Genomic DNA, 25838 nt, shown 5'->3' with positions numbered 1-25838 from the left:
GCATTGGGCTGTCTGTTCTTTACTGTGGTATTTCAGGGAGAAATTGCATTTCCAGTTGAGGATCCAGGTACATACTTGCTATCCCCAGCTACCCAAATAAGGAAGCTTTTGTGGAAGAGATCTCAGACCCTGAACTGGTGAGCAAAGGAGTGTGTGAGAGATCCCCAGTGCCCTTGGAAGGGACTCAGAGCCCTGACCTTTACACCAGGCAGTCCCCAGTGCTGGAGCAGGACTTCACCAGGCTGTGGCACCCCTCTCCTGGACTGCCTGCAAACAGCACCCATGCCAGAGGTGCTTTGCAAAGCCAAGTGACAATCTTTGTAAGCAAAAAGTGGAGCAAAATTCTGGTTGCCAGATTGATAACCAAATTTTCTTTCTTTAAAAAATAAGTGAATAAGAACCTCCAAACCACCACTGAAAACAGCCCCAACACAAAAAATCCCCACCCCCACCCCAAAAGGTTATTTTTAAATTGAATTTCCTCTACATATACAAATCCCTGTCATCGGTGCTTCTAAGTATTTTCTTTCATTTCAGCTTCAAGCCTTCACCTTTGCTACTCCTGTCTGTGTGAGAGGGCCTCAGTAGTACAGGGCACCCTATAAGTCGTGGGAACTCTGGAGCAGGAAGAGCAGCTCCTCCCTCAACTTTGTAGTCCAGGGACTAATCCTAAGCCAGACACCCTGCAGGGCTCTTGCATTTCTGCTGGCTTTCCTGAGCTTTCGTTTCAGGTCTCCATCATGTATCTTGGTGGCAGAGCTCAAACTTGCTTACTTTTCTCTGGGTGAATTTGCTCTTTGCAAGGTAGAAAGTTCAACATGTTGAACATGGTATTGGAGTGCTCTCTGTCCTTAAATCCTATTCTCTGTACGGATCACAGTGTGCCTTTTCAGCTCATTTTATGCTTCAGAAGAGAAAAAATGTGCTTTTTGCACATTTAGGGCATCCCCAATCCAAGGGCATCCCCAATCCAAGCTCCTGATTTTTACCTTCATCCCATATAGCCTCCTGTATTCTCTGTAATTGTGGTTGTGCCACCTAAAATACCCGGTTGCAAAATGGAGTTTAGGAAGGTTCTCACTGTTCTCTTAAAGGCTGCCCCACAGCATCTGGAGCTGATGTTTGAGCTGCCTGTGTCTTATCTGTTGAATATTTGTGCCTTGTGTTCCGTTAATATGATGAAAACCCTTGTCAAGGATCAGGGTCTTTTGGTGGTCAGCGATCAATTAAATTATTAATGTCCCTGAACAATCTTTTTGGTTAATAGGTATTTGGGGAGTAAGCTATGCAACAGGGGTCATGGCATGCAAGTGCTTCTGTGTCCAGGAGTAATCTATGGCCCAGGAAGGCTGATGAGTCCCTGGTCTAGGATAGGAAATTCTCCTCATTCCCATCCTGGTCTCTTATCTTTTGGCCACTTTTTTAAAATGGAAAAATCCTAATCCAGACTGTCCTGATGACTGATTCAATACAGAGCTTTAATTTGTCCCAATTTTGTGACAGGGTCATAAGTTTTTATACTATGTTTTGTTCTCCAGTTTATTAAAGTTTAATATCTGGCATTGGCTTTAATTCAATCTTATCCTGGCTGAGAATATACAAGAATGAGGGAGCAGGGACAGAAGTTCATCTTTGAAACATGTTGCCCTAATGCTGTACCCTGTGTCTGGTTTTGTGCTCCCATGGGTGTTTGGGTGATAAATTGTGGACTTCGAAAAAAATCGTGGTTCAGCCAGTGTTGCAGCAGATGTGTATGCACTCTGTGCAATTGATTGACAGGCTTCATAATCTAGCTGTGGTACAGGAATATCTCAACAAAAGAAAAAAAAAACTTCTAATAAAACATTCTCCTGGGATTTTTTTTTGTTTATTTGTGTTTGGTTTTTTTCAATCCAAAGGGAAGCCATAAGACGAGGACTCGACATTCTTAAGGAAGAATTGCCTGGAGGAGACACGTTCATGCATGAAGGATTTAAAAGGGTACACATCACAGTACCTACTTCCTTTGTTTTACACCTAGAAACTTTGCTGCTGGTATTCTTATGAGCTAACCATGTTCTGCACTTCATTGCAGGCAAATGAGCAGATTTACCATGAGACCTATGGAGGTATGTGCTGTGCAGTGTTCATGTTAATTTCTGCATTGAGGAGACTGAGGGATTATGGTTCTTTTTGTGACCTGCAGTAAATGCACTGACAGAAGTGCTGGAGAAGGAGGGCTGTTATGCAACACCACATTCCATTTTGACTGCAGCCCTACTCCTAAATGGGTGATTCATGGTTTATTGAGATCAGAGAAGACCAGTATGATCCCAGCTCCGGCCATTGCAGAATGCAGACCAAACCATAGCAGTCAGAGCTGCCTATCTTGCACCCAGCAGACAGGAATTCCCACATTTTCCTGGTCCTTTCTATCCTGATGCACTCAGCCCTCTCTGCTTTGTGGTCCCACATCCTTGTCCTCATCAGTGTGAATGAGAGTTTTGCATCAGTATGAATGATCTGTGTTCAGATTCTGAGTTGCTAAAATGTGCATTTTCACTAGATTTTAAGAGGAAAGTGTATTTGTGGTTTTTGTCTGTGCCAAAAGAAGACCTAGTTAGTTAACAAGACTTGCTTAGTTCATACCCTGGTGTGAGGTTGTTCTCATTTGTGGGCTCATGGTCTCTTAGGAAGATGGAGAAATGGGTCAGTGCCTTTTTGTTAAAATAGACTGCGAGTGTAGGAGCAGCAGCTCTGCACAGTGTTGCAGCATTTCTGCCAGTAAAATCAGGAGTCCTGAGGTGTCCAACTGAAAACAATTCTACTTCATAACATATAGCTAAGAACTAATCAAGTATTCTGTAAATTGAATTAGGAAGGAAAAAGAGTAGATGAGATCTTGATCTAGAAGCTAAGCTACCTGGGAAGAAACAAGCATTGAAAAGAAAACAAAATAAGAACTCCAGTTTTTTAAGCATATTTCAAGTGTTCTGGGCACAAAAAAAAAAAAAAAAAAAAAAAAAAAAAAAAAAAAAAAAAAAGAAATCCAAGCTATTTTTTCCCCTCAAGTTGCAGGTCATTTTTTAAAGATTTATGTCTGTGTCTGACATGGCATGGGAAGGACCGTGTGGCATAAGAAACCTGTCAGAACTAATCAGTCTGTAATTTCAGACAGTATGGAGGAAGACATTTGAAATTGTAACAGATTATTTTGAAAAGATAGCAAATACTTGCCTGAAAGTAACATGTATGTGTATTTGTTACTCTGCTTAAGAACTGTGGACTCTATGGTTGGTTGAACCATAGTTTGAATGTTAATTTGGTTTAATTGTGTTAACTGGTTGCATTTTTGTAGGTAGCATTGTATTCTATACTGCATTACATATATACATCTCTGCAGTCTATGCAACCTTTTCACTTAAGTGAAGGGTTGGGATATAAAATGTTGTATGACAATACATTATTTTTTCCCTAATGAACCTGATCTTAAGGTTTCCACATGCTCAGAATCCTATGAATTTCACTGGAAGTTCTTGTTGCTGGAGAACTGTAGGACTGAGCTCCCTGTAGAAGCCCATTTCATGCCATGTTCTGTGGGGTTGCTGTTTCAGAGCCTGCTGGAGGGAAAGGTAGGACGGCAGGAAAGATCCTCTTGCAGAAGTACCTCTTACCGCAATCTCTGGACAATGTTTATGTAGAGACAAGTTTGTCAAGAGAAGAGAGGAAACCTCTCCTGTGTGAACCCTTTTTGTCAGTTCTCCACGTGTCTGTAATCTTGGTAGCTGCTCTATTTTATTCAGAACAGAAAAGCTGGTGTGTGGACCTGGTTAGAGCAGCACTCCCCCTGCAGTGATGCTGTGGTGTGAAGGTGCTCAGGTTTTGGCTCGTTGCAAGCCTTGCATCTGGCCTTCAGCTGGTGTCTCACCAAGTCCATACTGACCAGGCTGAGAGTCTGGCTTAGGGCTTTGTATTTATTTGTCAGTGAAAAGGATTGCCTCACTGCAGAGGTTTTTTTCCATTGCTGAATCTTGTGCCATGTGTGTGCAATCTGTTGTTGACTGTCCTCCACGCAGGAGTTCGGACCGCCAGTGTGATCATTGCCCTGACGGACGGCGAGCTGCAAGACGCTCAGTTCTATTATGCAGAGCAAGAAGTAAGTCACTTCTGTCTTTATCCAAACTAATTTATCATCTAAACCTCCAACACCTGTGCACAGTTACTGCTGACTCCACTGATTACACAGCTTTGCACTAAATGGCACTTCTTGGGTTTTGTAGGCCAACAGAGCCAGAAGCTTTGGAGCTACTGTTTATTGTGTTGGAGTGAAAGATTTCAATGAAACTCAGGTAACTTGCTTATTTTCTCTTGTGTTTTTCTGTTACACTACTGCACAAGGAACAGCATCAGATGAAGGCATTTATTTAATCACTTGGGGCATAAATCATTTCGTGTCACTGTGATGTCTGTTAGCAAGTATGAAAGGGCCCAGTTTTGTTCACTGTAATTTTGTTTTCCTCATGATTTATGATTGTCTTTCTTTCAGCTGTCAACGATTGCTGACAGCATCGATCATGTTTTTCCAGTTAAAGGAGGCTTTTATGCCCTAAGAGGAACCATTGATTCAGTAAGTTGGATGTTCTGAAATACAGTAAAGGCTACCCTTCCCTGCATTAAGACAGCATAGATGAAAATGGTTACCAAAAAATGCCTTTATCTAAATCTTTCAGATTCTGAAGAAGTCTTGCATTGAGATCCTGGCAGCTGAACCATCCAGTGTTTGTGCAGGAGGTAAGTTTCCACAAGAACAGTGTGTTAGGCAAATGAATGACACTGATGAAATGTCAGTAAGTACCTAATGTGGTACTGGAGCTGAAGCCTGTGGATGTGTTAGAGCATCCTCTCAGGCCATGGCTAAAGCCCTACATTTCCTTCTCATCTTGAGAAAAGCATTCTGACAATAAACATGTAGCTGCTGTGGCTGAGTACCAGCTTGGAGAGCTGACAGGGGCAACAAAACTGAGCAATTGAGATACATTTTTAAAAAATCAGAGAGGGAGAGACAAGAAAAGTAATGTAAAGCCAGATTGACAGAGGTATTTCAGGGTCTAAAGGCAATATCTCACAAATTTCTGGAAAGATTGCATTCCTGGCATCTGCTGGGACTTGTCAGCAGTTAGAACAAGACTTTGCAAAATGTTTACAGAAATTTAAGCTTTATTGAACCAAATATAATTTGCTGCATAGGCCAAGATACCTCTTGTGATTTCCAAAATGCTAATGTTTTATTTATCTGAAAAAAACATTATTCTTTGTGATAAACATGAAGGATAACCAGAGGAGTTGTTGATAATTTCATGCCTTTCATGTCTAGTATATTTAACTTGGATTTGTTCTGGTTTATGTTAGCAGTTCTCTTGTTGAGTTTTTTTCTACTTTAGAGGCTATTGCAGCAGAGTAAGAGTGACACCATAAGTTGCTGGAAGGTACAGTTTTTCAGCATGGTTATTTAGCTCTAGTGTTAGTGTCTTGTGTTCATTTCCTTATACAATGTAAAAAGGAGCACATAAAAAATGGCAATGATGCATGAAAGCTGACCTTGAAAACAGATAAAATATGGAACTCAGGAAAAATTTAGTATCACAGAAGAGAAATTGTTCACTCTTCACTTCCACATGTCAATCTCAATATGATCTTACCATGAATGTTTCAACTTAACATGAATATCATTGTGTCTCTTGAATTATTCCTAAGTATATTATTGTGGTCTAGATGTAAAATCTCATCTGTAGAAAATTTAAAGCAATGATTTTACTTTTAAAAGTGTTCTGGAGTTGTGTAGAAAAAAACAGTTTTAAAGCTTTGACACTTAAAGCTTTTTATTTCATAATGATACTGTCATATTTTTGCTTACTAATTGTATACCTGACATTTCTTTGTGCAAAGCTTATTACAAACCATCCTGCTCAACAAAAATGCCTTTAGCTACATAAAAATGTGAGTGTTCCAATAGAAGGGATTTTAGTATTCTTGAAACTGTTTGGGGCAATGTTAAGAATATGGGCAAGTTGAACTGGAAACAATGTTTTTCAAATGGAATGTTGAAAATATTTTTATGATGTATTTGAGAAAATAAATCTCAAAAAATATTATTTCAACAAAATTAATATATTTCAGCAAAAAGAGAAGATGTCTTTCCAAATGATAATGTGTTCAAATCACTTCATTTTTTGCTAAGCTTGCTAGGTAATCAGTTTGACAAATATGATTAAAATTCCACATATATTAAAGTACACTTTAAAATAGTTTGCCCTGAAAAAAAAAATTTAAAAAGGCAACAAACCTCAAACAATATTGTTACCTTACTTGGATCTGTAGAATTTTTCATTGTCTTTGTGACTTTCAAACAAGACCAATATAAATTGGGGAGAATCAGTTTTTGGTTGGTGGTGCTGATTTGGCAAGGTATCGGTGCTTCTTTCACTTGAATTCTGAGGTTTCCTCTGTCTGTGTTGGCCCAGCAAGGGCTGGCACATGGTGAAGCTTTGCTGCCCAATCTCTGTGCTTGAAGGAGCAGCAGAGAGCTTGAAAAGAGGAGGAAACCAAGGCTGCAGCTCCACATGATGTGAACTGTTTGTATACCATGGTATTTAAAGTATTAAAACCTTGAGCACCAATAAACACGCCTGTGATAGCATTTATCATTATCCTACAAGCCACAGCTGGAATTACCTCCTGCAAGAGGTTTTACAGCATGAGGCTGCAAATATTTACATTTGTGCTTAGATTTATTATCCTTTATTATCCCACTTACTTCAACATAATTAGAGGTTCATCTGTGTAGATTTGTGCACCACTGTCTCCTGGAAGGAATCTCCTGGGAATAAACAACTTTTTTCATGGTAGTGTGAATCCAGATCTTGACTTCAGTTCACTGGACAGCTATAGTGCTACTCTGTGCGTAATGTGTTTTATTTTTTTCATGTGCTTCATTTGGACTTTACTTCATAGGCTTCACTAATTTTTGCATTAATGTCAGAATTTTTATGCATTTTAAATTTAGGTAATTACTGATAATATATTCTGTCAAGATCTATAGCCCCTGAAACCTGCATCAACGTATACATACACTTTCATGGTGTACGTACTCACTGGCTGAAAATTAGAGCATAACATTTTCTAGAAATTCCCCATTCCTCATTGTTTAGGTTAGGAGTGTTTGTTTGTTTAAATACATAATAGAATTTTTCATTTCAAAATTATGATTCAAACATAATGGACCTTTGGAGAGAGTGCAATGTATTATCACATTCTCCAGCAAAGATACTTGTCTATTTACAGAAATTGAAGTGTGTGTTTGTCCATGCTTTTTGTATGAAACTTATCTGAGCAAGGAGGGGATAATTGGTTTAGCCTTTACTTGGCACTGCTAGTAATTTTTACAATTTGCTATGATATCATGAGGATATTGTGTGTCTCAGTGGAAACAAGGGATGATTACGGCTGAAAGCAGGGTCTGAGCCACTCCTTGTAAGTGTTCTCATAGTTACTACTGTGTTGGTGATTGCTGGTGATCTTGGCTTCATTTTTGACTTGCCAGAGGTTTAGTGAAATGCTAATGGAACAATTTGTGCGTGTTGACAATTCCAGTTGGGACTCTGGCTTTCTGTGACGAAGCTATATGGCAAATCCAGTTACAAACTGATCTCGTCATATGGTGACAGCTATCTGATGTTTAATGCTTTTTGACCCTGCAAATTCATTGTCCCCAATGTGGAGCAGTGTAGTTGGGTCCTTCCTGCTCCCTGTGATTTAAAGTGACCAAGACATGCAGCCTGTAAACAGGCTATCAGTGCAGAGTCGGAGGTGCCTCATATCCCGTTTGACAGCATCATTGCTTTGATTATGCTTATGGTACGCAGACGTGATTGAAAGGTTTTGTTGGATGTGGCATCCTAGTGGCCACATCAAGTACCAGGTGTGGATGCAAGCAGTCAGCTTCTCATCAGAGGCAGAGAAGCGGAGCCGACAGCCCAGCCAGTGCACACCAGCTCCAACCCAGCATCTCGCTGCCAGCACCGCCCGGTGCTTTCAGTGCTGACCTTTTTCCCTTCGCTGTCTTGTCAAAAGCTGCAATCCATGATCTGACAGTAACTAAGGAGGAAAAGGACGCAGCCAGAGCCAGGGCACAAAATTAAATGGAATTAGCCATTTCAACAGAGCATCACCCAGAACCCGTTGATGCTCCAGAGCAACTGAGGTACCAGCTGGTTACGTTTCCCTGGTATATTTTCAGCTTGTGTTGCTGGACAGGTTACTACCCAATCACTTGTTCACAACTGACTGTGCAGAGTGGCAGTCACAGTGACAAGAACGGCAGGAGAGGTAAATAGTCCTGACAAGACTAAACTTCTAGATGTAGCTTTTACCTTGGATGTCTTGTGTTGAGTTTTTCTTACTTGCGGCATCTTTTTAAAGCCACTGAAGCAGCCACCAGTTAAGCTTTTGTGATTTCTGCATTTTAAGGCCAGTAATTCATGAGAAGAAAAATTTAAGTGCAATTTTGTTTCAGCAAGCTTCTTTTAAAATACAAAATTGAGATGGGGAGAAATTACCATCTTGTCTGGGTGTTCAAGCCCCTGTGAAGTGTGGACTGGTTACGAGCAAGTCTGCCAGTGTGGGGTCCCAGGCAGGTAGTTCTGGTGGGTGGGCAGAGGCCCAGTTGCCCTCAGGGCTGGTCATGACTCTCAGCTCTGCTGACAAAAGAAGGGCATGCTCATAATTCTCAGTATAGCAGCTGGGTTAGATGTGGAATGGCTCAAGGCACAAATCTGACTAAGAGTAACTCAGGATTCTTATTGGAGTAAGAGGCAGATGAATCTACTCTACAATACATTTTCATTTGTTTAAAGAAATGCTCATTACCCCCAGTGAGAACCAGGATGTAAAACTCTTCCCACTAAAAAGAGGCCAAATTATGATGCTGGATTTGTGTATTGGCTCTTGGTGTGCTCATTGAGATATCAAATTTTATCATTTTTCTTTAGCAAGGTACCTAAGCACATGTTTCATTTCAAAATGCACTCCAGTAGATACTTTCTTTTTCTCCTCCCAAAATACCTTCTTTGATTCCCATGAACCTTGTGGCTTTTGTCAGTTCAGAGCCCTGCTCTAGAGCAAGTTACCATGATGAAGACCAGAGTGTGGATTTCCAGTGCATGATTGTATTTTGTAAATGCCCCAGTCCCATTCACCTGGACTTGCATTAGATCTCAATACAGTGATAATGGCAATGAGTGACAGTGGTTTTGACAGAAACAAGCTGTTTGTACAGAAAAGTAAAGCATTCCACGTCCTTGTGCTAGCTTGCCTTGCAGTAGCTTGATAAAAGCACAGGCAGATGAGGCTGAATGTATTGCAGCCACCTTTGGGCCTCATGTAGTGTGAGCCAATAACGAGGCCTTCCTCCAAAGCATGCAAATGACATGGTAGTGCCTTGTATGGAATGTTGCTAAAAGCCAAATCTTATATCACTAAAAATCATATACAGCTCCCTTCAATCCTACCAACATTGTTTTGTTCTCCTTTTGAGCATGTTCATCAAAGTATAGATGATGATGCATGTTGATCTGTTCATGGTTTTACTCAATACATGGCGTACTATGTAATTTGTTCATGTTTATCAATGTGAAGCATGAAGACAAATTATTCTTGTGTTGTGCTGTTATACCCCTTACATTGGGCTGATCTCAAATGCTGCTCAAAGGCTGGTGTGAGAGCCCTGTGGAGGATTTGGTTAAAGTAGGACATTGATGCATGAAAGTGCAACTTGAGTGCTTTGTGCCCTTGCTGTGTGCCAGCAGTCTCAGCTGTCAGCTGGCTGCTTGTCTGCAGTGTCAAAGGGAGTTTCAAAAGCGTGCTGGGGACAGAACAAGTTTGTAACGTGTCTCTCCACCTGCCTGCATAAAAGGTCTTATCTCTGTGGCCAGCGTGGCAGCCACAATGGCTTTTTGTGTCCTAGAGGGAAGTTTCCCTTGCCATGTCCCTTCCTGGTGCATCTTGTGCCTAGTTTGGCAATTCAGGCTCACCCCAGCAGAAAGGGGACTGTGGCTCTGTGTTGGGCTTCACCTGTGCACAGTAAAGGGAGGGAAGAATAGCAAACTGTTTTTGTGTTAGAGCTTTGAGTCACAGGAGGTTTAGGAGTGGAGTTCTGTCTGTCAGCATCTTCCTGAGCAGAGCTCTGCTGAAAGCCTGGTGCCAGGAGGAAGGACTGGTACAGGTGGTTAGCAAAGGTGTCTGTCCCAAAAGCCATGGAGGAACCATGAGATGACATCAGTCAAGTCAGACTTAGTTTTGCTGTGGCACTTTTAAGGTATTGCAGTTGTGTGTTACACTTGTGGGAGCTGACTTGAGTCAAAGACAGACAAAGAAGACTCTGAAGCACTAATGCCACTGCAGCACTCTTGGACATTGCTGCTGAATAGAGGGAGTGTCTGTGGGGATGTTTTATTTCAGGCACAGGGCAGAGAACAGCAGCTGTCATGTTTTAATTTGGGTCACTCTGAACAGAAAGGCTGTATTTGAGTTATTTCTCATAAATAAATCATAAATCTTCTATATTTTTGCTTACAGAATCCTTTCAAGTTGTGGTGAGAGGCAACGGCTTTTATCATGCGAGAAACATCGACCAGGTGCTCTGCAGCTTCAAGCTCAATGACAGCCTTACTATCAGTAAGTGTGCAGGCTGGAGGACTGCAGTCCCCCCTGTGGCTGTGTCGCCTCACAGGCCAATTCTCATCCATGTTAAGGGGAGCCCTTGCAGCAGATGTGAGAGGGAGCTGGGGTAGAGGTGTGCACTTAAAAGGAGCTTGAAATTCACCCTTGTTCAATGCAGTGACCTGTGGGCACTGTGTAGTGAGCACTTACATAGCACATGGGGCTGTACAGTGACCTTAGCACTGTTGCAGTGATCCTCGTGGGTGCTGCATGCAGCAAGAGAGGACTGGGGATCCAGTTTTAAGATGGAAACTTAAAATTGTTTCCTATTCCCTTATCCATCAGCAGTAAAATGAAATACTGCTATCTTGGTCCCCTGGTGGTGTTTTCAGAATTTTTAGTCACCAGTTCAGGAGACAATTGCCATAAAGCCAGGCCTCCCAGGCACTCTGCTCCTCTCTGACTCCAGTTTCTGGTCCCATCACAGTGACTGTGTAACATGGAAACCCCCTGTCCTGTTGTGATGAACAGGATCTTTTGTTTGCTGTCTCAGCAGCCAGGCAAAGGACTGAATGGCCAAAAAAGATGGAGTGTCCAGTTTCTCAGCAGTCCTCTCTCATTCCTGAGAAGCTGTGTATTTTGGGCAGAGTGAAATATGGTGTGGGGAGAGGAGCTCTGCTCCTATTTCATATATGCTGCCCTTGTGGCCTGAGCACAGTGGAGGCTTTCATATGCTGTCGTGGCCAGACTAGTGCCTTCCCAAGCAGTGAATTAACTTACAAGAGGGAACACATGAATTGCTCCTTCATTTCCCATCCCAGTTGTCTATGCTGATGCTGCAGTCAGTCAGCTCTGGTGGTCTTGCATTTATTCCACTTACAGATATGCTTTAACCAGGATTTGTTTTTTGTGGTTTATCAGTTAGACTTTTTGCTTTTCCTTCCCTGACCCCAATCATTAGCACCTTGACTGAGCTTCACACAGTGAGTGCTCACCTGAAAAATACTCAGGAGGAATGCTACTCTGATTCCATTCCAAATCCATGCTGTTTTCCTTGAGTTAAATCTGCAACAGATGTTGTGATGAGATACTGATCTGTGGTGCCTTTTTTCCCTCCCTAAAACATATTACTGATTTCCATGCCCTTATCTCTGCATGGAAGGGAAATGAGTTCTGTCTTCAGGTGTGCTTGAAGTGGGTGAAGCATGAAGGAACAATTATTACATATGTTGTTGCTTGAGTTAATTTTTTTCCTACATAAAAAGTAAACAGTTCTCAAAAGGATAAATAAGATGGCAGCCTTTATCAGCCCTTTATTCCCTTGGGTAGACCACTCTTTGTCCAGGCTGGCAGCGCAGTTGTTTACTGGCCACTCAGAGCTAAGCTGCAGTCACTGCGGTGGTGTGTCTGCTCTTGTGCCTCAGCTTACACACCTTTGGTGGAGTGGCAGTGCAGGATTACTGCTGGGCCTCCTGTCTGTATTCATAGGACTTGGCTTTCTGGATGTGACTTTTGAAAGTGACAGGATTAACACTGCTGAATCTTGGAGCAGTGAAATGCTTCCTCCTTAGGTGGGAAGATGTGTGTCCTTGTGTTTGACCCTGCCTGCGCCAAACCCTTAGAAACAACCTGTGGGCTGTTTACAGATGATGCTGCCACAGAGGGGAGGTTGGCTTCAGGAGAAGCAGAGCAGATCCTCATGATAACATCAGTCATGGACCCTCTCTGCCTCTTTCCTGTAAATGACCAACCATCTCTTGGGTTTGGTTTTTTCCCCCCCAGTATTTTTCCATTTCAACTCCACCCCATCCCTCTCATTTCTTTTTCTTAGGCTCAGACAGTGCAGCCTTGGATTTTCTTCTCTGTGTATTTGAACATGGGTAGACAAAAATTGAGCCTTCACTTTTGAGCCCTTGAATAACTTGAGGGGTTGGACTATTCAGTGTGAGTAGAGGTTGCACGTAATTTTCAGAAAAGCATGATGAATGCTGCTCAAAGCTGAATTCCAAGTGGCTGATCACTGCTGTCAGGAACAGAGATAAATGTCCAGTTCTTAGCTGTGGTATCTCTAGCCTGATAGCATCATGTTGGCATCAACCTGAATGGTTATTCTAGTACTTGGATTTGTAATCAGCACCATTGGGGAGTATTGGTACTTGCCAATATATTGAGTTTATCTGTGGCTGTCGTTGGTGTCAGCACTTCCCAAGGGGGTGGCCTGCTTGAAACAGTTTAATTTTTTCATCCCTGAGAGTTATATCCATTTCCTTTCAGATGAAAAGCCGACTTATATTCATGATACATACTTGCTTTGCCCTGCCCCTGTGATAGAAGATGCTGGACAGTGAGTATTGCATTTCAGCATGTGTTGAGAGGGTGGACTTCTGGGTGAAGATGTCATAAATTTCTGTGTGTGTGTCATATTGCAGCCATCTCCTTTGTACCAAATCCTTTCCTAATATGAGCCACCATAGCTCTATTCAGTGTTGGGTCTTCAGCACAATTTAACCAAAGATCTTCTTGGACCATGGCCCCATACCGTGGAATCACAGAATGGTGATTCCTTCTCTCTTCCTATATCCTGTTGTTTCAGACCAAAGACTGTTTCAAGACAGTTCATTACATTCAAGACAATTACATTTAATTTTGATTGAAAGGAGATGCTTGATTTGAATTCCTTTGCTATGTTTTTGCATATGTTGTTTCCCGAATTTTGCTCTGCTATGTCTAGAGTTGATATTTTTCAGCCTTTTTAATCCTGTAGACTTCTGGGAGACATGGCAGAATGTCCAACCTACCTTTTCCCTAGGTGATCTTGTGGGTGCTTAAATGCTATACTGGGGCTACGGGTGAATGGCTCCTTTGCCTTTTGTATTTGTAGATGAAGGAAATTAATTTGGTGGGGTTTTGTAATTTTTTTTATTATGACTTTAATTTTTTTTTCTCTGATATTGGAGAATGGCTAGGGAAGATTCTTCTTGAATTTCACTTGGCATTTCAGTGGTTTTACCCTTCTTGATCTCAGTGCAAGGGTTCTGGATTTGCTTGGATTCAAAAGAACACACTCTTTTTCATTAACAGAAGGGTTTCTTTAAATAAATAAAAAGTCTTAAAGTTTATTGTGCTATGTACAGTAGTATTGCTGTTGTCTGAGGCATTCTGTTATGACTCAGTGTCCTGGTGCCCTTTGCTGCAGGTGGGATGCATTTTTTTAATAAAAAGCATATGTCCCTGCTCAACTAAGGTAACATAAAAAGGTTGGCTCCTGGGTAAGCAGGGAGGTAAATGCAGGTAAGTGCCTGAGGCCATAAAAGTGCCCTGACTCATCAGGACCCACTATCCATGCAGACTCATAAACCAGTGGTTAAAACAGAGACAGAATAAAGGTAAGAATGGGTGTAAAGATGACACTAAAAATAAACATATCTGTTTTGTGCTCTAGGGTGGTTTTCCTACAAGTCAGCATGAACAACGGGCTAACGTTCATCTCCAGCTCTGTCAGCATCACCAGCACACATTGTGTGAGTAACTCCAATGGGGCTTGACAGAGGAACCATGAGACCCTGCAAAGAAATGGTTCTTCTCCAGGCAAAGCCTCCTTGAGTGAGCCTGACCTCTTTGCAGCTTCTGTGTCACTGCTACTGACTGATCCCAGCAGCTCTTGGGAAAATAACCAGGGCTGCTTAAGGTCAAATTGTTATTGATGGTGGATAGATCATAATAGATTTTCTGAGTAAAAAATTAGAGTAAGAGGCACCCTGCCCATTCCTACCTCAGGAGTGAGATCCTCAAAACTAGGATCTTAACAGAAGGAGACCTGAGAAAATGATAACAGGAGCATCAGGGGGCAGCACTCTGTTGAGCCTTGGGGTCCATGAGGGGATTTAGGGTAAAAGGCACAACTCTTAGGACTTCTATCTGGAAAGGCCACAGAGAGAAAGGACATGATGCCTGTCCTGCATCATGTGGTCAAAACGACCAGGTAGAGTGTCAGGGACAAACAGCTAGAAGTGATCCTTTATCAAAATCTGATTTTAGAATCAAATAAACAAAATTAGGAAACTGACTAATAGATGAGGAGTTGTCTTCCTTGCCTTGGGGTAAAAAAAGGCAGTGCTGAGAGCTGGTGTGAGCAAGTAGTAATTAAATATGTGACCTTGTGCTTGTGGTCTAAATCAAGCTGGCTGAAGTACCTGATAGCAGTTTGTATCATTGTTATTAGTGTCAAAAGGACTTCTATAGCCTGTGCCAAATGCTGTCATATTGGTTTGTAATCATTGTTGGCCATTTTGACAGCTGGAGAACAGGAGGGCAGGAATGCACATAGAGGCGACTGTAATTTGTAAATCTAATTTTCTGATGTTTGCAGCAATGAGGGTGAGAAATATCACACCAGAATCCTGAACAGCTTGGATTGTAGGGACACAATACAGCAGAGATGTGTTTGTTTCTTTATGCTATTATTTCTATTTTGCTAAAACTTTCTTCCAAATTTTCCATACTGAGGACTGATATTTTCACATTTAATTCCACTCTTTTACCTCAGGTACAGTAAAACCTTTCAAGTCTGCACAAGTGTTAACTGATGCATTTAGTTACCCATATGTAATCTATTTCTGATGAAGACTGAAGTGTCAACCCTAACCAGGGTTCCTAAAGGCCAGAGCATGGATGGAGGAAGCTTTTCCTTTTGGTAGCCTTAGGATAGTAAGAGGAATCCAATCTCCAGTCATGTCAATCTGACAGTTTTTGACCAGCCTTCTTGCAGATTGAATGTGAAGGAGGCAGGAAGCCTGATTTGCAGCTGATAGAAAAATACTGTCTTACTCCTGTTCTGTCCTATAAGCAGCTAGGTTGGCAGTTCAGTTTCCAACTTTGTCTTAATTTCGTGCGTTTCACTCTTCTCGTTTTAGAGACTGCCTCCATTTCCTTTCCCCTCCTGTTTCCTTTTCTGTGGGTGGCAGTCAGCTGGCCTGCTCAGCTCTCCTCCCCAGCTGGTCCTTCTGTCTTTTCTGTACAGTAAGTATCTTCACTATAATCCAAAAGCCTCTGTGTGATCCCCTTGCTTATTTCTGTTCAGCTGCATGAAGTCTGCTATTTTCTTTTCAAAGTCCAGCTTCACTATGGAGCTTTGTGTCATTAAAATCATTAAAAGAAGACTCTTTAGCTTCTTGCTGCCAGCAGCTCCTGAGCTATTGCTGGCAAATGTCTCAGCAATTTATATGTGCAGTTAGCATGGGAAAAGCAATGCCTGGAAACAAAGGCTACAAAACAAGGAGGTAATGTGTGTTTGGAGTAATAGTAGCACTGGTACTGCATTGCTACTGTACTTGGATTTGTTTTTAAGGAGTGCAGCAATATTTCTTAAAGTTATGCTTGATTTTTACTCAGCAATCTGGCTTTACTGAGAATTCATTTCTCTGTAAGTATCTGCTTTCCAGATGCATCAGTTGAAAATGGGGCCATGGGAGGGACAGAGAGGGGGGCTTAGCACTGAACTGCAGCTGGGTACTATGTCCTCTAACAGGACTTGTTTGAGCAGGACATTTGGCACATTTTGGGCAATCCAGCTGCTCCCTGGCCAAACGAAGGTGAGCCAACAGCATATCCTGACACAGGTGGGTTTGTTACATCGTTAACCAAAAGCCAAAGAGCAGAGTGGGGATGGCAATGCTGTGACTCAGATATGGGATGCTGGGTTACCTGTTTAAAAGCATGGAGTAGGAGCTGTGTTTGTGTTAGTCCCTTATTGAATGTGTGAGTCCTAGCAGCTCTAGGAATTGGCCTGAGAGAGAACTAGGTACCATCTAAGTAGGGTGTTCAGGATCTCACCCAGACTTTGCAAAGTTCTTACCAGTTGGTGCTTTCCACTCTGAGCTTTTTCATTATGTGAGGGGAAAACAAATGCACTTAGAATAGTGAAGGAAATCCCTGTTGTAAGAAGGGGCTAAGCATCAGTTTCTGGTGTCATGGAAATTCAGCAAGTTGCAGTATAATAGGGTGAATCTCGTTGACTTTATCACATAGAAATCACTTTTGGAATTTGGCTTCTTTCCCTTTATCCTTCCACCTATCCTTTGAAAATCTCTTACAGCTTCCTCTCTAGCCAATGCCTCCTTCCTCCTCCTTCCTCAGCCTGATTGACAGGCCCCACGCTTTCCTCCAGTTTCCTGATAAGTTTTTCCTGTTCCCTGATATCTCTGTTGCTGGTGAATTGAACCTCTTCTCAAATGTTGGAAATCTACCATTGAAGAAGTTTCATTTCCCAGTGTATATTAAAAAAAAAAAAGGCTTAAACATCAGAGCTAAAGTTAGTATCATTCCAGAACCCAGTACAGTCTGAGGATAGGGCATCTGAGACCTCATAATGATGGAAAGCTGACTCTAAGTGTGTAACCTCAGGACTCCTGCCTTCTTTGAGGCATATAAAGGTAACTCAGAAATAATCATCTTGTTTGCAGCTGACTGGGACCATCCTTTTCATTGCTCTTCTGATTCTCTTTCTGCTGCTGGCTCTGGCTCTTCTGTGGTGGTTTTGGCCCCTTTGCTGCACAGTGGTAAGTAAAGTCTTTTTATTCTCTTGACTTGGTTTCATATAGTCTTTGCCAGTTAAAGTGTTGGAGTGGGTGGTTAACCTTGCTTTAAAAAACTGCCACATTTGTAAAGCCCTGGTTCAACAATTTGCCCAAAGTGCATGTTGAAGTTACTCTTGTCTGGGTTTTTGATTGTTTCAAGGCCTTTGTGACTTTTACATTGAATGAGAATTTTAAATAAGCTCATGGATGTGACTTAAGTTTCTGTAGGGATCGAGACCTCCTTCAGACCAGCTTTGAAACCTGCTGCATAAAAGTGTAATGGAATTGATTTACTAATGTATGCACAAGCTGTTAAGGTCCCCTTTAAAGACAAGAGTTAGGGTTGGGTTTTTTTGCATTTTGTTTGTTGGGGTTTCTTTAATTTATTCAGAGGAGCTGCGGATTCTGAGATAATATCTTTGCACTAACTTGGTAATTATATGGTATTTTTCATCTCATCTGGGCTCATTTTCCATGGGGCTAATGAGAGGATTGAATGGGGGGAATGAAGCAGAGTGACTCATTTGTGACATGGGCAAGAAAGCAGGGAGGACATAGTTATTGAGAAGGATGAACCCTGCCATAGTCTCAGATTTCTCCATTGTTTGTTTATTGCAGGTGATCAAGGAGCCACCTCCACCACCACCTCCAGAGCCTGTAAGTGTGCTATTTCTGAGCTGTGGCACTGCCTGCAGCACTGTAGTGTGCCATGCTGCCCAGGAATGGCAGCCCTGTAGGTGTACTAATGACACCTTAAAGGCTGTGAGAGGAAGTGCTCTGGGTCAGGACAGTTATTTCTGCCTCCTGGCCTCTTTATATACATACAGCAAAACTGCTTCCATCCAGGGTGAAAACAGTTGCATAGCTCAAAAATCCACAGGCCAGCAGTTCCTACGGTATTTTGTTCCTTCTGCTGTGCATCAAACAGGTGTGTAAGCAAATCTCTGCTTCTAAGCTGTGCTGACAGCTGTCCCTCCTCCAGTACAGCTGCCATTGTTTTCAGCAGGAGTTTAGCCCAGATTGGTAGTAAGGAACAGTCTGGCAGCTGGAAAAAAGGACAGCAAAGGCCACATTCTTGTGGCTTTGCTACAGGAGGGGAGACAAAGCCTGCCCTGGCTGTGGCTCTTCTGCAGAGTGACCTTTGGAAGGACATTTAGCCTTTCTCCATTTAGGTTTTGAGCTGTGTGAGGCAGGATTGTGTTTAGCTCTTTTGGGGACAGTCACTCACTGACCCTGACCTCAGTTTAGTCTCACCATACTAGTTTCATGAAAATAATAGTAGCAAATAAAAGCACCTCCAGAGAAAACCTATGCCTGCCTTAATTTCTTTCCTAGGCATAGACAATGAAATAATGGAAAAATACTTGCCTAAGCCACAAGAGAAGCTTATAGTTTACTGTTAACTTGCTGTAACTTGGCATGAATGTAGGGAGGCAACCACAGCTGCTGTTTGAGGTTGCTAGAGGCCACCACTAGCGTGTATGTGATCCTGCTACTTGTCCTGAGCAGCAGCACTGTGACAATTTAACTTCAGAATGCACACCAGAATTCATGCTGGGGTTTGTGTGATTAGTGCTATCACAAAGCCTGCAGTTGCAGCCATGCTGCATTTGGAGGAGGTTTCAGAGAGCATCACAGCCCTGCAGAAGTTCCAGATGCTTTGCAATTTTAAATGCAATCAAAGAGAATGAACTGATGTAAGCCTCTAGGAACAACACAGAAACAGATGTTATCCATCCCTTTTCTTGGCCTTGTCTTTATCCAGCATGAGTTGTAATAATCATGCATTGTAATAACTGTAACTGTGTGATGAATTCCATTACATTTAGTATTTATTAGGCTCCCTAGGTATGGTGACCTGCCCTTCAGCTGATACAGTGTGGTATTGCTACTATTAAACTGAATATACGTGTGTAAAACTTGTTCTAAAGCACAAGCATTCGATTTCCATGTGGTAGCTGTTAATGTTGCTTTGCTGTGTGTACAGTGTAGGGGATATTTGGTATAAATCCTTTATCAACTAGAAAAGTATCAGCTGTTGCTGTTGGCTCTGTCCTGCTAGAGTCGGGCTTGCCAGCAGTAAGAGCTGTTAGACATGAACACTTGCAATCTGTGTTACATTGCACGGAAGAGGCAGAATAGCGTAAATAGTACTCATGTTCACAGTGAAATCAAATATTAAAACACTGATGCAGTTCACTGGGTACTGGTTTAGATTAGCATAAAGTGGGATAAAATTTGTGTATTTGTTGTACTCTCAAAAAAAAGCTTACTGAAACAACACCAAACCCAACACCAAACCACAATACTTTCATTGTATGTTTATTTTCCCAATTTAGGATAAAACAAAATAACAGGAACAAAAAAAAAGAGGTAAAACAAACACCAAAAAGCCAAACCACAACAATAAAAGCCCCAAACTCAAACTCCCCTTACTTGTTAATGCAAATATCAGCTCTAGTCTTGCCCGGCCATACTAAAGAATTTTTTGGAGGAGCTGACCTGTTGAACTGTACCTGAGAGGCCACTGAAAAACTTTTCTCCAAGGCATAATCTAAGAGGTAAATACAAACAAAAATTAAAGCCTGGTTTCAAAAAGCTGTTATTGTCTTTTGAGCTCTTAATTCCTTTTCCATTCCAACAGAAACATGTAGGGCAATTTTGTGAAAATGCCATCTAGTGATGTAACAGTAATTTACATCTCTCTATAGTATTTGGCTTTTTAGTTAATTTTTTGGGTTTTTTTAAATAAAAAATAAGTTCAGGTAGTGTTTCTAGAAGCATGCTTGTACTGAGGAACAGTAGCAATGAGCACTGTGCATGGCCAGTCCAAGACCAGCATGCATGTCTGCATATAAGCATGAGGTACAGTTATTTGAGGAATGAAGGAAATACTGTAGGAGGTTTGTTGTGCCCTCTCCTCAGCTATGTGTGTACTTGGAGAGTGTCAGGCTGGGGCTTTCAGGTATCTTGACTTAGTGTAATGATATGGAGTCTGAGAAATCGTCAAGATGATAGAGCTGGAGATGTGTTCCCAGGCTTGTTGAACTAGAACCATTTGCCAGCTTTTAGTTAGGCAAGAACAGAAAAATGAACCTGAAGTTAATTCCTGATTCAGACTCTCACATGTTCCAGAAAAGGAATCTTTGTCTTTATGATTGCTCTGGTTCTGATGGCCCTAACAACTGTGAAATGCTCCTGTCTGAATCCTTTTTCAAATTGTACAACTTGAGCCAGACTCCACAAAGCATCAAATAGTGTAGAATTACTGGTTACAGCTGCCATGAGAAAAGGATCTGATGCATATGTTAAAAAACTCAACAGTGGTCACTTTTTTCCTCTGTTAAGTGACATTAAGTTCTAAAAGTGCAATTAAGAATTTATTTCTCTGGGCCAACTCATCACTGCATTTTCTGCATAGCACAGTGGCAAGCCAGTTTATGTACAATTCATCTATACTTTGCCTTTCCTTACAAATCAGTGGAGATTTTGGAGCTCAATGCATATTTGATTAAATAAAAGCAGCCCGGACAGAGGAATAGGCAATCCTCTCTGGCTTCCCTATTAAAATTGCAGCTGCAGAGACAAGAGACTTCCTTGGTTTTTGTCAGCCAATAAGCATAAAATACAAAGCCAGATATCCAAGGATTGGACCATAGGATGTTCAGCTGTTTTCTGCAGTTTATGCTTTATATGTGAGAGCAGCATTAATATCTCCCTGTGTTTCCCACAGGACTCAGATGATGAAGATGGATTGCCAAAGAAGAAGTGGCCAACCGTGGATGCATCTTATTATGGAGGCCGAGGTGTTGGTGGGATTAAGAGGATGGAGGTATTTGACTTATTCTTTAGTGTTATAAACCCCAGCACATTGAATTGAAAACTGTTCCACTGTGTTTTCATGTGATTCTTGAAGAGGACTGGAGTCCGGGATTTAATCAGGGCTTGTGTACCTAATTCACACCTGCTGTCCAAGTAACAGGTTTCAAGCTGCTGTCATTTGCATGAATAATTAAATGAATCTAGCATTAAGAGCCAGAGAAAATTTGAAGGCTAAGAAATGAGATAAGCACCAAAAGAAGTTTTAATCTCGTGAGTCAAACCCTTTGGTGCAGTTGCAACCAGTTCTCTTGTCAGAGGAAATTCAGGCAAACTACACTGGTTTTATTTTTGAGGATGCTGTCTATGCAGTGCCTGGTTTCTGTGGCTTCTCAGCAACTTCCTGCAGGACTGCAGATGAAGTATTGCATCTTAATATCCTTAACTTTTTTCTTGGAAGAATTTTATCCTTGATGCTGAGAATGTATGCTGACTGTGACACCATGGATCATATACTGTTCTTGAATGCAGAGTCACTTCTCTGCTTGAGCTAAGTCAGACAACAAAATCACATATTAAGATATTAGATACTGGGAAGAATTTCTTCACTGAAAGGGTGATTAGGAGTTGGAGCAGGCTGTCTGGGGAAGTGATGGAATCACCATCCCTGAAGTGTTGAAAAGATGTGTGGATATGGCACTTGAGGTATGGTATAGTAGGTGCTGGGTTAATTCAATCATCTTAGAGCACCTACCAACCTCAATGATTCTCATCTGCCCCAGATGCTGTGAATTCCCACAACACCTTACATTGCTGGAATGTGCAAAGGCTGGTAGTTCCAGCAGTTTTTGAATTAGACTGTTTTATTCTTAAATGTGTATTTCTGATTATGGTAGGAGTTTGGTGCTTTCGTAAATTTGACTTAATTCTGGTAGCACTTGGTCATCTGATGGGAACTAGATTATTACCTGTGGGAACCACCTGCTGGTGGGGACTGCTGAAGTGTTTCCTTACAGTGTGCTCTCCTGACATCAGGTGCGATGGGGAGACAAGGGGTCGACAGAGGAAGGAGCAAAATTGGAGAAACCCAAAAATGCTATTATTAAATTGCCAGAACAGGAGTATGAACCGTGGGAACCCAAGCCAAAGAAGCCCCATGTGAGAAAACCACCTTCCCAGCGAAAATGGTACACTCCAATCAAGGTAATGTGTCTGAGCCTCCGTTTTAGCAAGTCTTTTGTGTCTTGCAAGATACTGTATCCCACTTCCTTAGCACAGCCTTTCTTTCAGCAGAGCTGAGTGAGACTATTTAGAAAAGTGGCCATTAATTCTCACCTTTGCCTGGTTTTGGAATGTGTATTTCACTTGGCACTGTGTTGCCATAATTTTTTGAGAAGAGTAGAGGGCACAAGCAGAGATCTTCCTTTCCTCAGCTCACACTGTCTTTTCAGGTTCTCTTGCCTGGGGTGCAACAGCAGACCCCTTGAACCTTAGGGAGGGCAGATGCTGTTTTCTGCCATCTGAAAGCAGCATAGAAAAGGATCAGATAAAGGGCACTGTCCTTGCTTTGACTGCATTGTGGCTAAGGGCTTGGGCTGGGATGCAGATCTCTTTCCCCTTAGTTCAACCACAAGACAGTAGTGTTTGGTTTTTGGGCAAGTCACTCAGTCTCCCCATATTTTCACCCTCAGTTCTCCCATGTCATTATAATACCTGGTGTTTCAATGTCTTTTAATGTATGTATCCTCACACAACCCTAAAGGCAGGGAAGAGCTGTAACCTCTGCTTGCAAAGAAGGAAGCTGGAGGGCTAGCACAGTCAAGGCTGCCATACTCTGCTCATCCCAGGAATCTATGACCATGTCCCAAAACAGTGCTTTGTGAGATGAGTTCCCCCTTTCCCTGCTTACTCACAGATCAGTTAAACAGTGCTTGAATGTTTCTGGAAATCATCTGTGAATGTTAAAGCCTGCCTAGGCAGGTATTCTTCTGGCTGTTCATCTGTGCCTCAGTTCTCTCTCTTCCCATCTGTACCGTACTTTTGTTCTGCCTTTTGTAACATTTAAAGGTTAGTGCTTTAAAGTAACACCTGTCTAATTGTGCCTCTTAAGGGAGTTATTCACAATAATCTCCTCTTATCCTGCCTGCATATTTGGTATTTCTCCACTGAGGTTCTTCTGGTTGTCCAGATAAAGGGTACAGAGGCCAGGGTACAGGACCAGTGTGTGTGCAGACAGCCTAATGCAGAAAAGCTGTAGCAACCCACCTGTTGTTTAATCTCATGCTATTTTTACCACATTTCTTGGTCATAACTTGTCTCTTTTTTTTTTATTGCAGGGTAAACTTGATGCACTGTGGGCTTTGGTTCGACGAGGCTATGACCAAGTCTCTCTTATGAGACCACAGCCAGGGGATAAGGTAAGGCATCTCAAATGCACTGGCATCACTCCTCTGGTAGTAGCAGCAATGCTCTTCTCTCACAATCAGCCCGTCTCTTTTATTTTCATAAGCTTGATTCTTTTCACAATGCCCTAAAGCTAAAAACTAAACATTTTTAATGTTTCTTGGATTTAGTAATGGAGTTCAATGATTATTGCAAAATCATGAATTGTACAGATGATGAAAAAACCAGATATAGTAAGGTTAATGGAGAACAAGTTGGTTGAATTGTGTGCAGGCACATTTTTCAGTCATCTCCTACACATAGACAAGGAGTATGTCCTGCCTTGGTGAAGTCTGTTGGCCAAAAGTAGGTCAGGAGTACTGGGAGGCAGCAGGGAGTTTGTGTTTTTCAGAGCCACAAAGATGTCTGTGTACTGTCCCTAGGTCACTGGCAATAGCTTGGTTCAGAGCTCTCACAGTTTATGTGAGCCTGGCACTGTTATGGTTGTCTCTATTTTGTTATTCTGAGGGAACAACTCCCTAAGAATTGAGTGCTGCTGCTTTGAGCTGTTTCACCATCAAGGTTTTGCTTTCTGCAATGGTTCTTTGTAATGTGAGAACGAAGCAGACACAACAGCATCTCTCTTTCCCTGTGGGCAGAGTCCATGCATTTCATCACCCTGGCTCTCAGGTGAGGGGATTATAGAGTTATAGCAATAGGGTCCATAAAGTGCTTTTTTGGGGATAGGAGTGGTGCAGATGCCCAGGCTTGTTTGCCTGGGTAGTTTTCACACCTAATGACAGACTTTAAAAGTAGTTCTAATTTGCATCAGCTAGGGCAGTAAGTTGCATGTCTTATGCTTTTGGCAAAATATTATGCCATTTGTCTAGTCATTACTCAACCATGCTGCATCAGTATTTAAAGTTTAATCTCATCCATTTTTCTTTTGGCACATAAGGAAACCAAGAGAACAAACCCAGCTTCTTATACTACTTTGTAAAATGGTCTTAAATGTTTCACTAAGCTGCATTTTCAAGGCAGCTGTGCTTGAGACACCTTATTTACTTTTTAAGCACGATCTAGAGCTTCTGAATAGGCTCTTTAGGTCCAGCTGTATTTTGATAGCACTAACATTGTATAATATGAATCTGTCCTCTGCCTTTCACTCCCTTGGCTGGGACATTTCTATCAGTGCAGAGCACAACAGAGCCTCTGTTAGCCAGCATGGTGAAGAAACATGCAGGGAGCTGCCTCAGAACAGGGATCCTCAGTTCCTTGCCTTCCAGCTCTGCTGTGGGGAGAACAAGGGGCTGAAAAGAGGCAATGTAAAACATCAAGCTGAAGGATTATTGTATCAGGGATAACATAAGAAAAATCAAATGTACATCTGGGAAATAGGGTGGAAAGAATCCTATTGAGCCAGATCCAGTGGAATCATAGAATCATCTCTGTTCTCTGGCCTGTGAAATTAACTAAGGCTGAAGAATATTGAAAGTGAAACAAGAATATAACTAGACAGCCTTCTGCTGTTTAAAAAAAATATCACAGGCCTGTGTTTCATGGAGAGAACTAGCACAGAAAGGAACAAGTTTATTATTTGTTCTTTGAGTAACATCTCTAGTAGCAGTCTCTCAGTGGATAACTGCCTCCTTATAAGCTGGGTTTTTGCTGGGGGTTGTGTACAAATCCACCTGTATGTGCAAGTCAGTAAATGTGAGCATACACACACAGGTGCACACTCATCATGGTGGGGGAAGAACTGGGAGATCAGGTCAGGGCTGGGAGGGAGCAGCAGCACAGAGCTCTGGCAGCCCCAGGAGCAAGGACACAGCTCTGCCCCAGCCCAGGCAGGACGAGGTCACTCTTTGGCCAGCTGTGCTGGCAGCAGGCACGGCATTTAGCGTGGGGCTGGGGAGATGGTGTTCATCCACAGGCCAGGGAGTGTAGGGTGATCTTGGAGTGAGAGGTTGCTTTGGTTTGTGTGGTTTTGAGGGACTGAGGGGAGGGAACGGGGGAAAGAGTTCTTGGTGGGGTCCAAGTGCACCATTTTTTAAATTTTAAAAAAGTCATTTCATAGCTGTCCATCCATCTAGTTTTCTTCCTTCATCGTGGTCCTGTTGCCATTCCCCATTCTGCTCTTTTCCTTACCTGTGCCCTGCTTGGTCTCCTGCCCTAGACATTGCCTTCTGTTTCCTTCTGTGGTTCCTTCCTCGTTTTCTCTCTCAGTTGATGTCTGCATGCCCTTGCCCTTGATGAGACAGACTTATTCCCTGCACTCCTGTCTTTGGGAGCAGTGGCTGATCCCCAGGTTAGCCTATTCCTCTCACACTGCAGGACCTGAGCTGCTGGTAGCACCATGCTCTGGGC

At 42.1% G+C, this 25838-nt stretch overlaps 1 protein-coding gene across 1 annotated transcript in view; it reads left to right on the top strand.

The window, feature by feature from the left end:
* Positions 1 to 25838, top strand: part of ANTXRL (ANTXR like) — a 55449-nt gene that overhangs the window by 11955 nt on the left and 17656 nt on the right. The window contains exons 4-17 of the mRNA XM_058029133.1: positions 1899 to 1980; positions 2075 to 2108; positions 4056 to 4135; positions 4260 to 4328; positions 4526 to 4606; positions 4710 to 4770; positions 10612 to 10710; positions 12970 to 13039; positions 14138 to 14216; positions 17157 to 17252; positions 17889 to 17927; positions 21004 to 21102; positions 22125 to 22292; positions 23426 to 23506. Coding sequence (XP_057885116.1) covers positions 1899 to 1980; positions 2075 to 2108; positions 4056 to 4135; positions 4260 to 4328; positions 4526 to 4606; positions 4710 to 4770; positions 10612 to 10710; positions 12970 to 13039; positions 14138 to 14216; positions 17157 to 17252; positions 17889 to 17927; positions 21004 to 21102; positions 22125 to 22292; positions 23426 to 23506 — 1138 coding nt within the window. The remainder of the gene's footprint in view (positions 1 to 1898; positions 1981 to 2074; positions 2109 to 4055; positions 4136 to 4259; positions 4329 to 4525; positions 4607 to 4709; positions 4771 to 10611; positions 10711 to 12969; positions 13040 to 14137; positions 14217 to 17156; positions 17253 to 17888; positions 17928 to 21003; positions 21103 to 22124; positions 22293 to 23425; positions 23507 to 25838) is intronic.

The sequence above is a fragment of the Melospiza georgiana genome, chromosome 8 (assembly GCF_028018845.1).
Source record: "Melospiza georgiana isolate bMelGeo1 chromosome 8, bMelGeo1.pri, whole genome shotgun sequence".
NCBI classification, from domain to species: Eukaryota; Metazoa; Chordata; class Aves; order Passeriformes; family Passerellidae; genus Melospiza; species Melospiza georgiana.
This window is presented reverse-complemented; position numbering and strand designations above follow the sequence as displayed.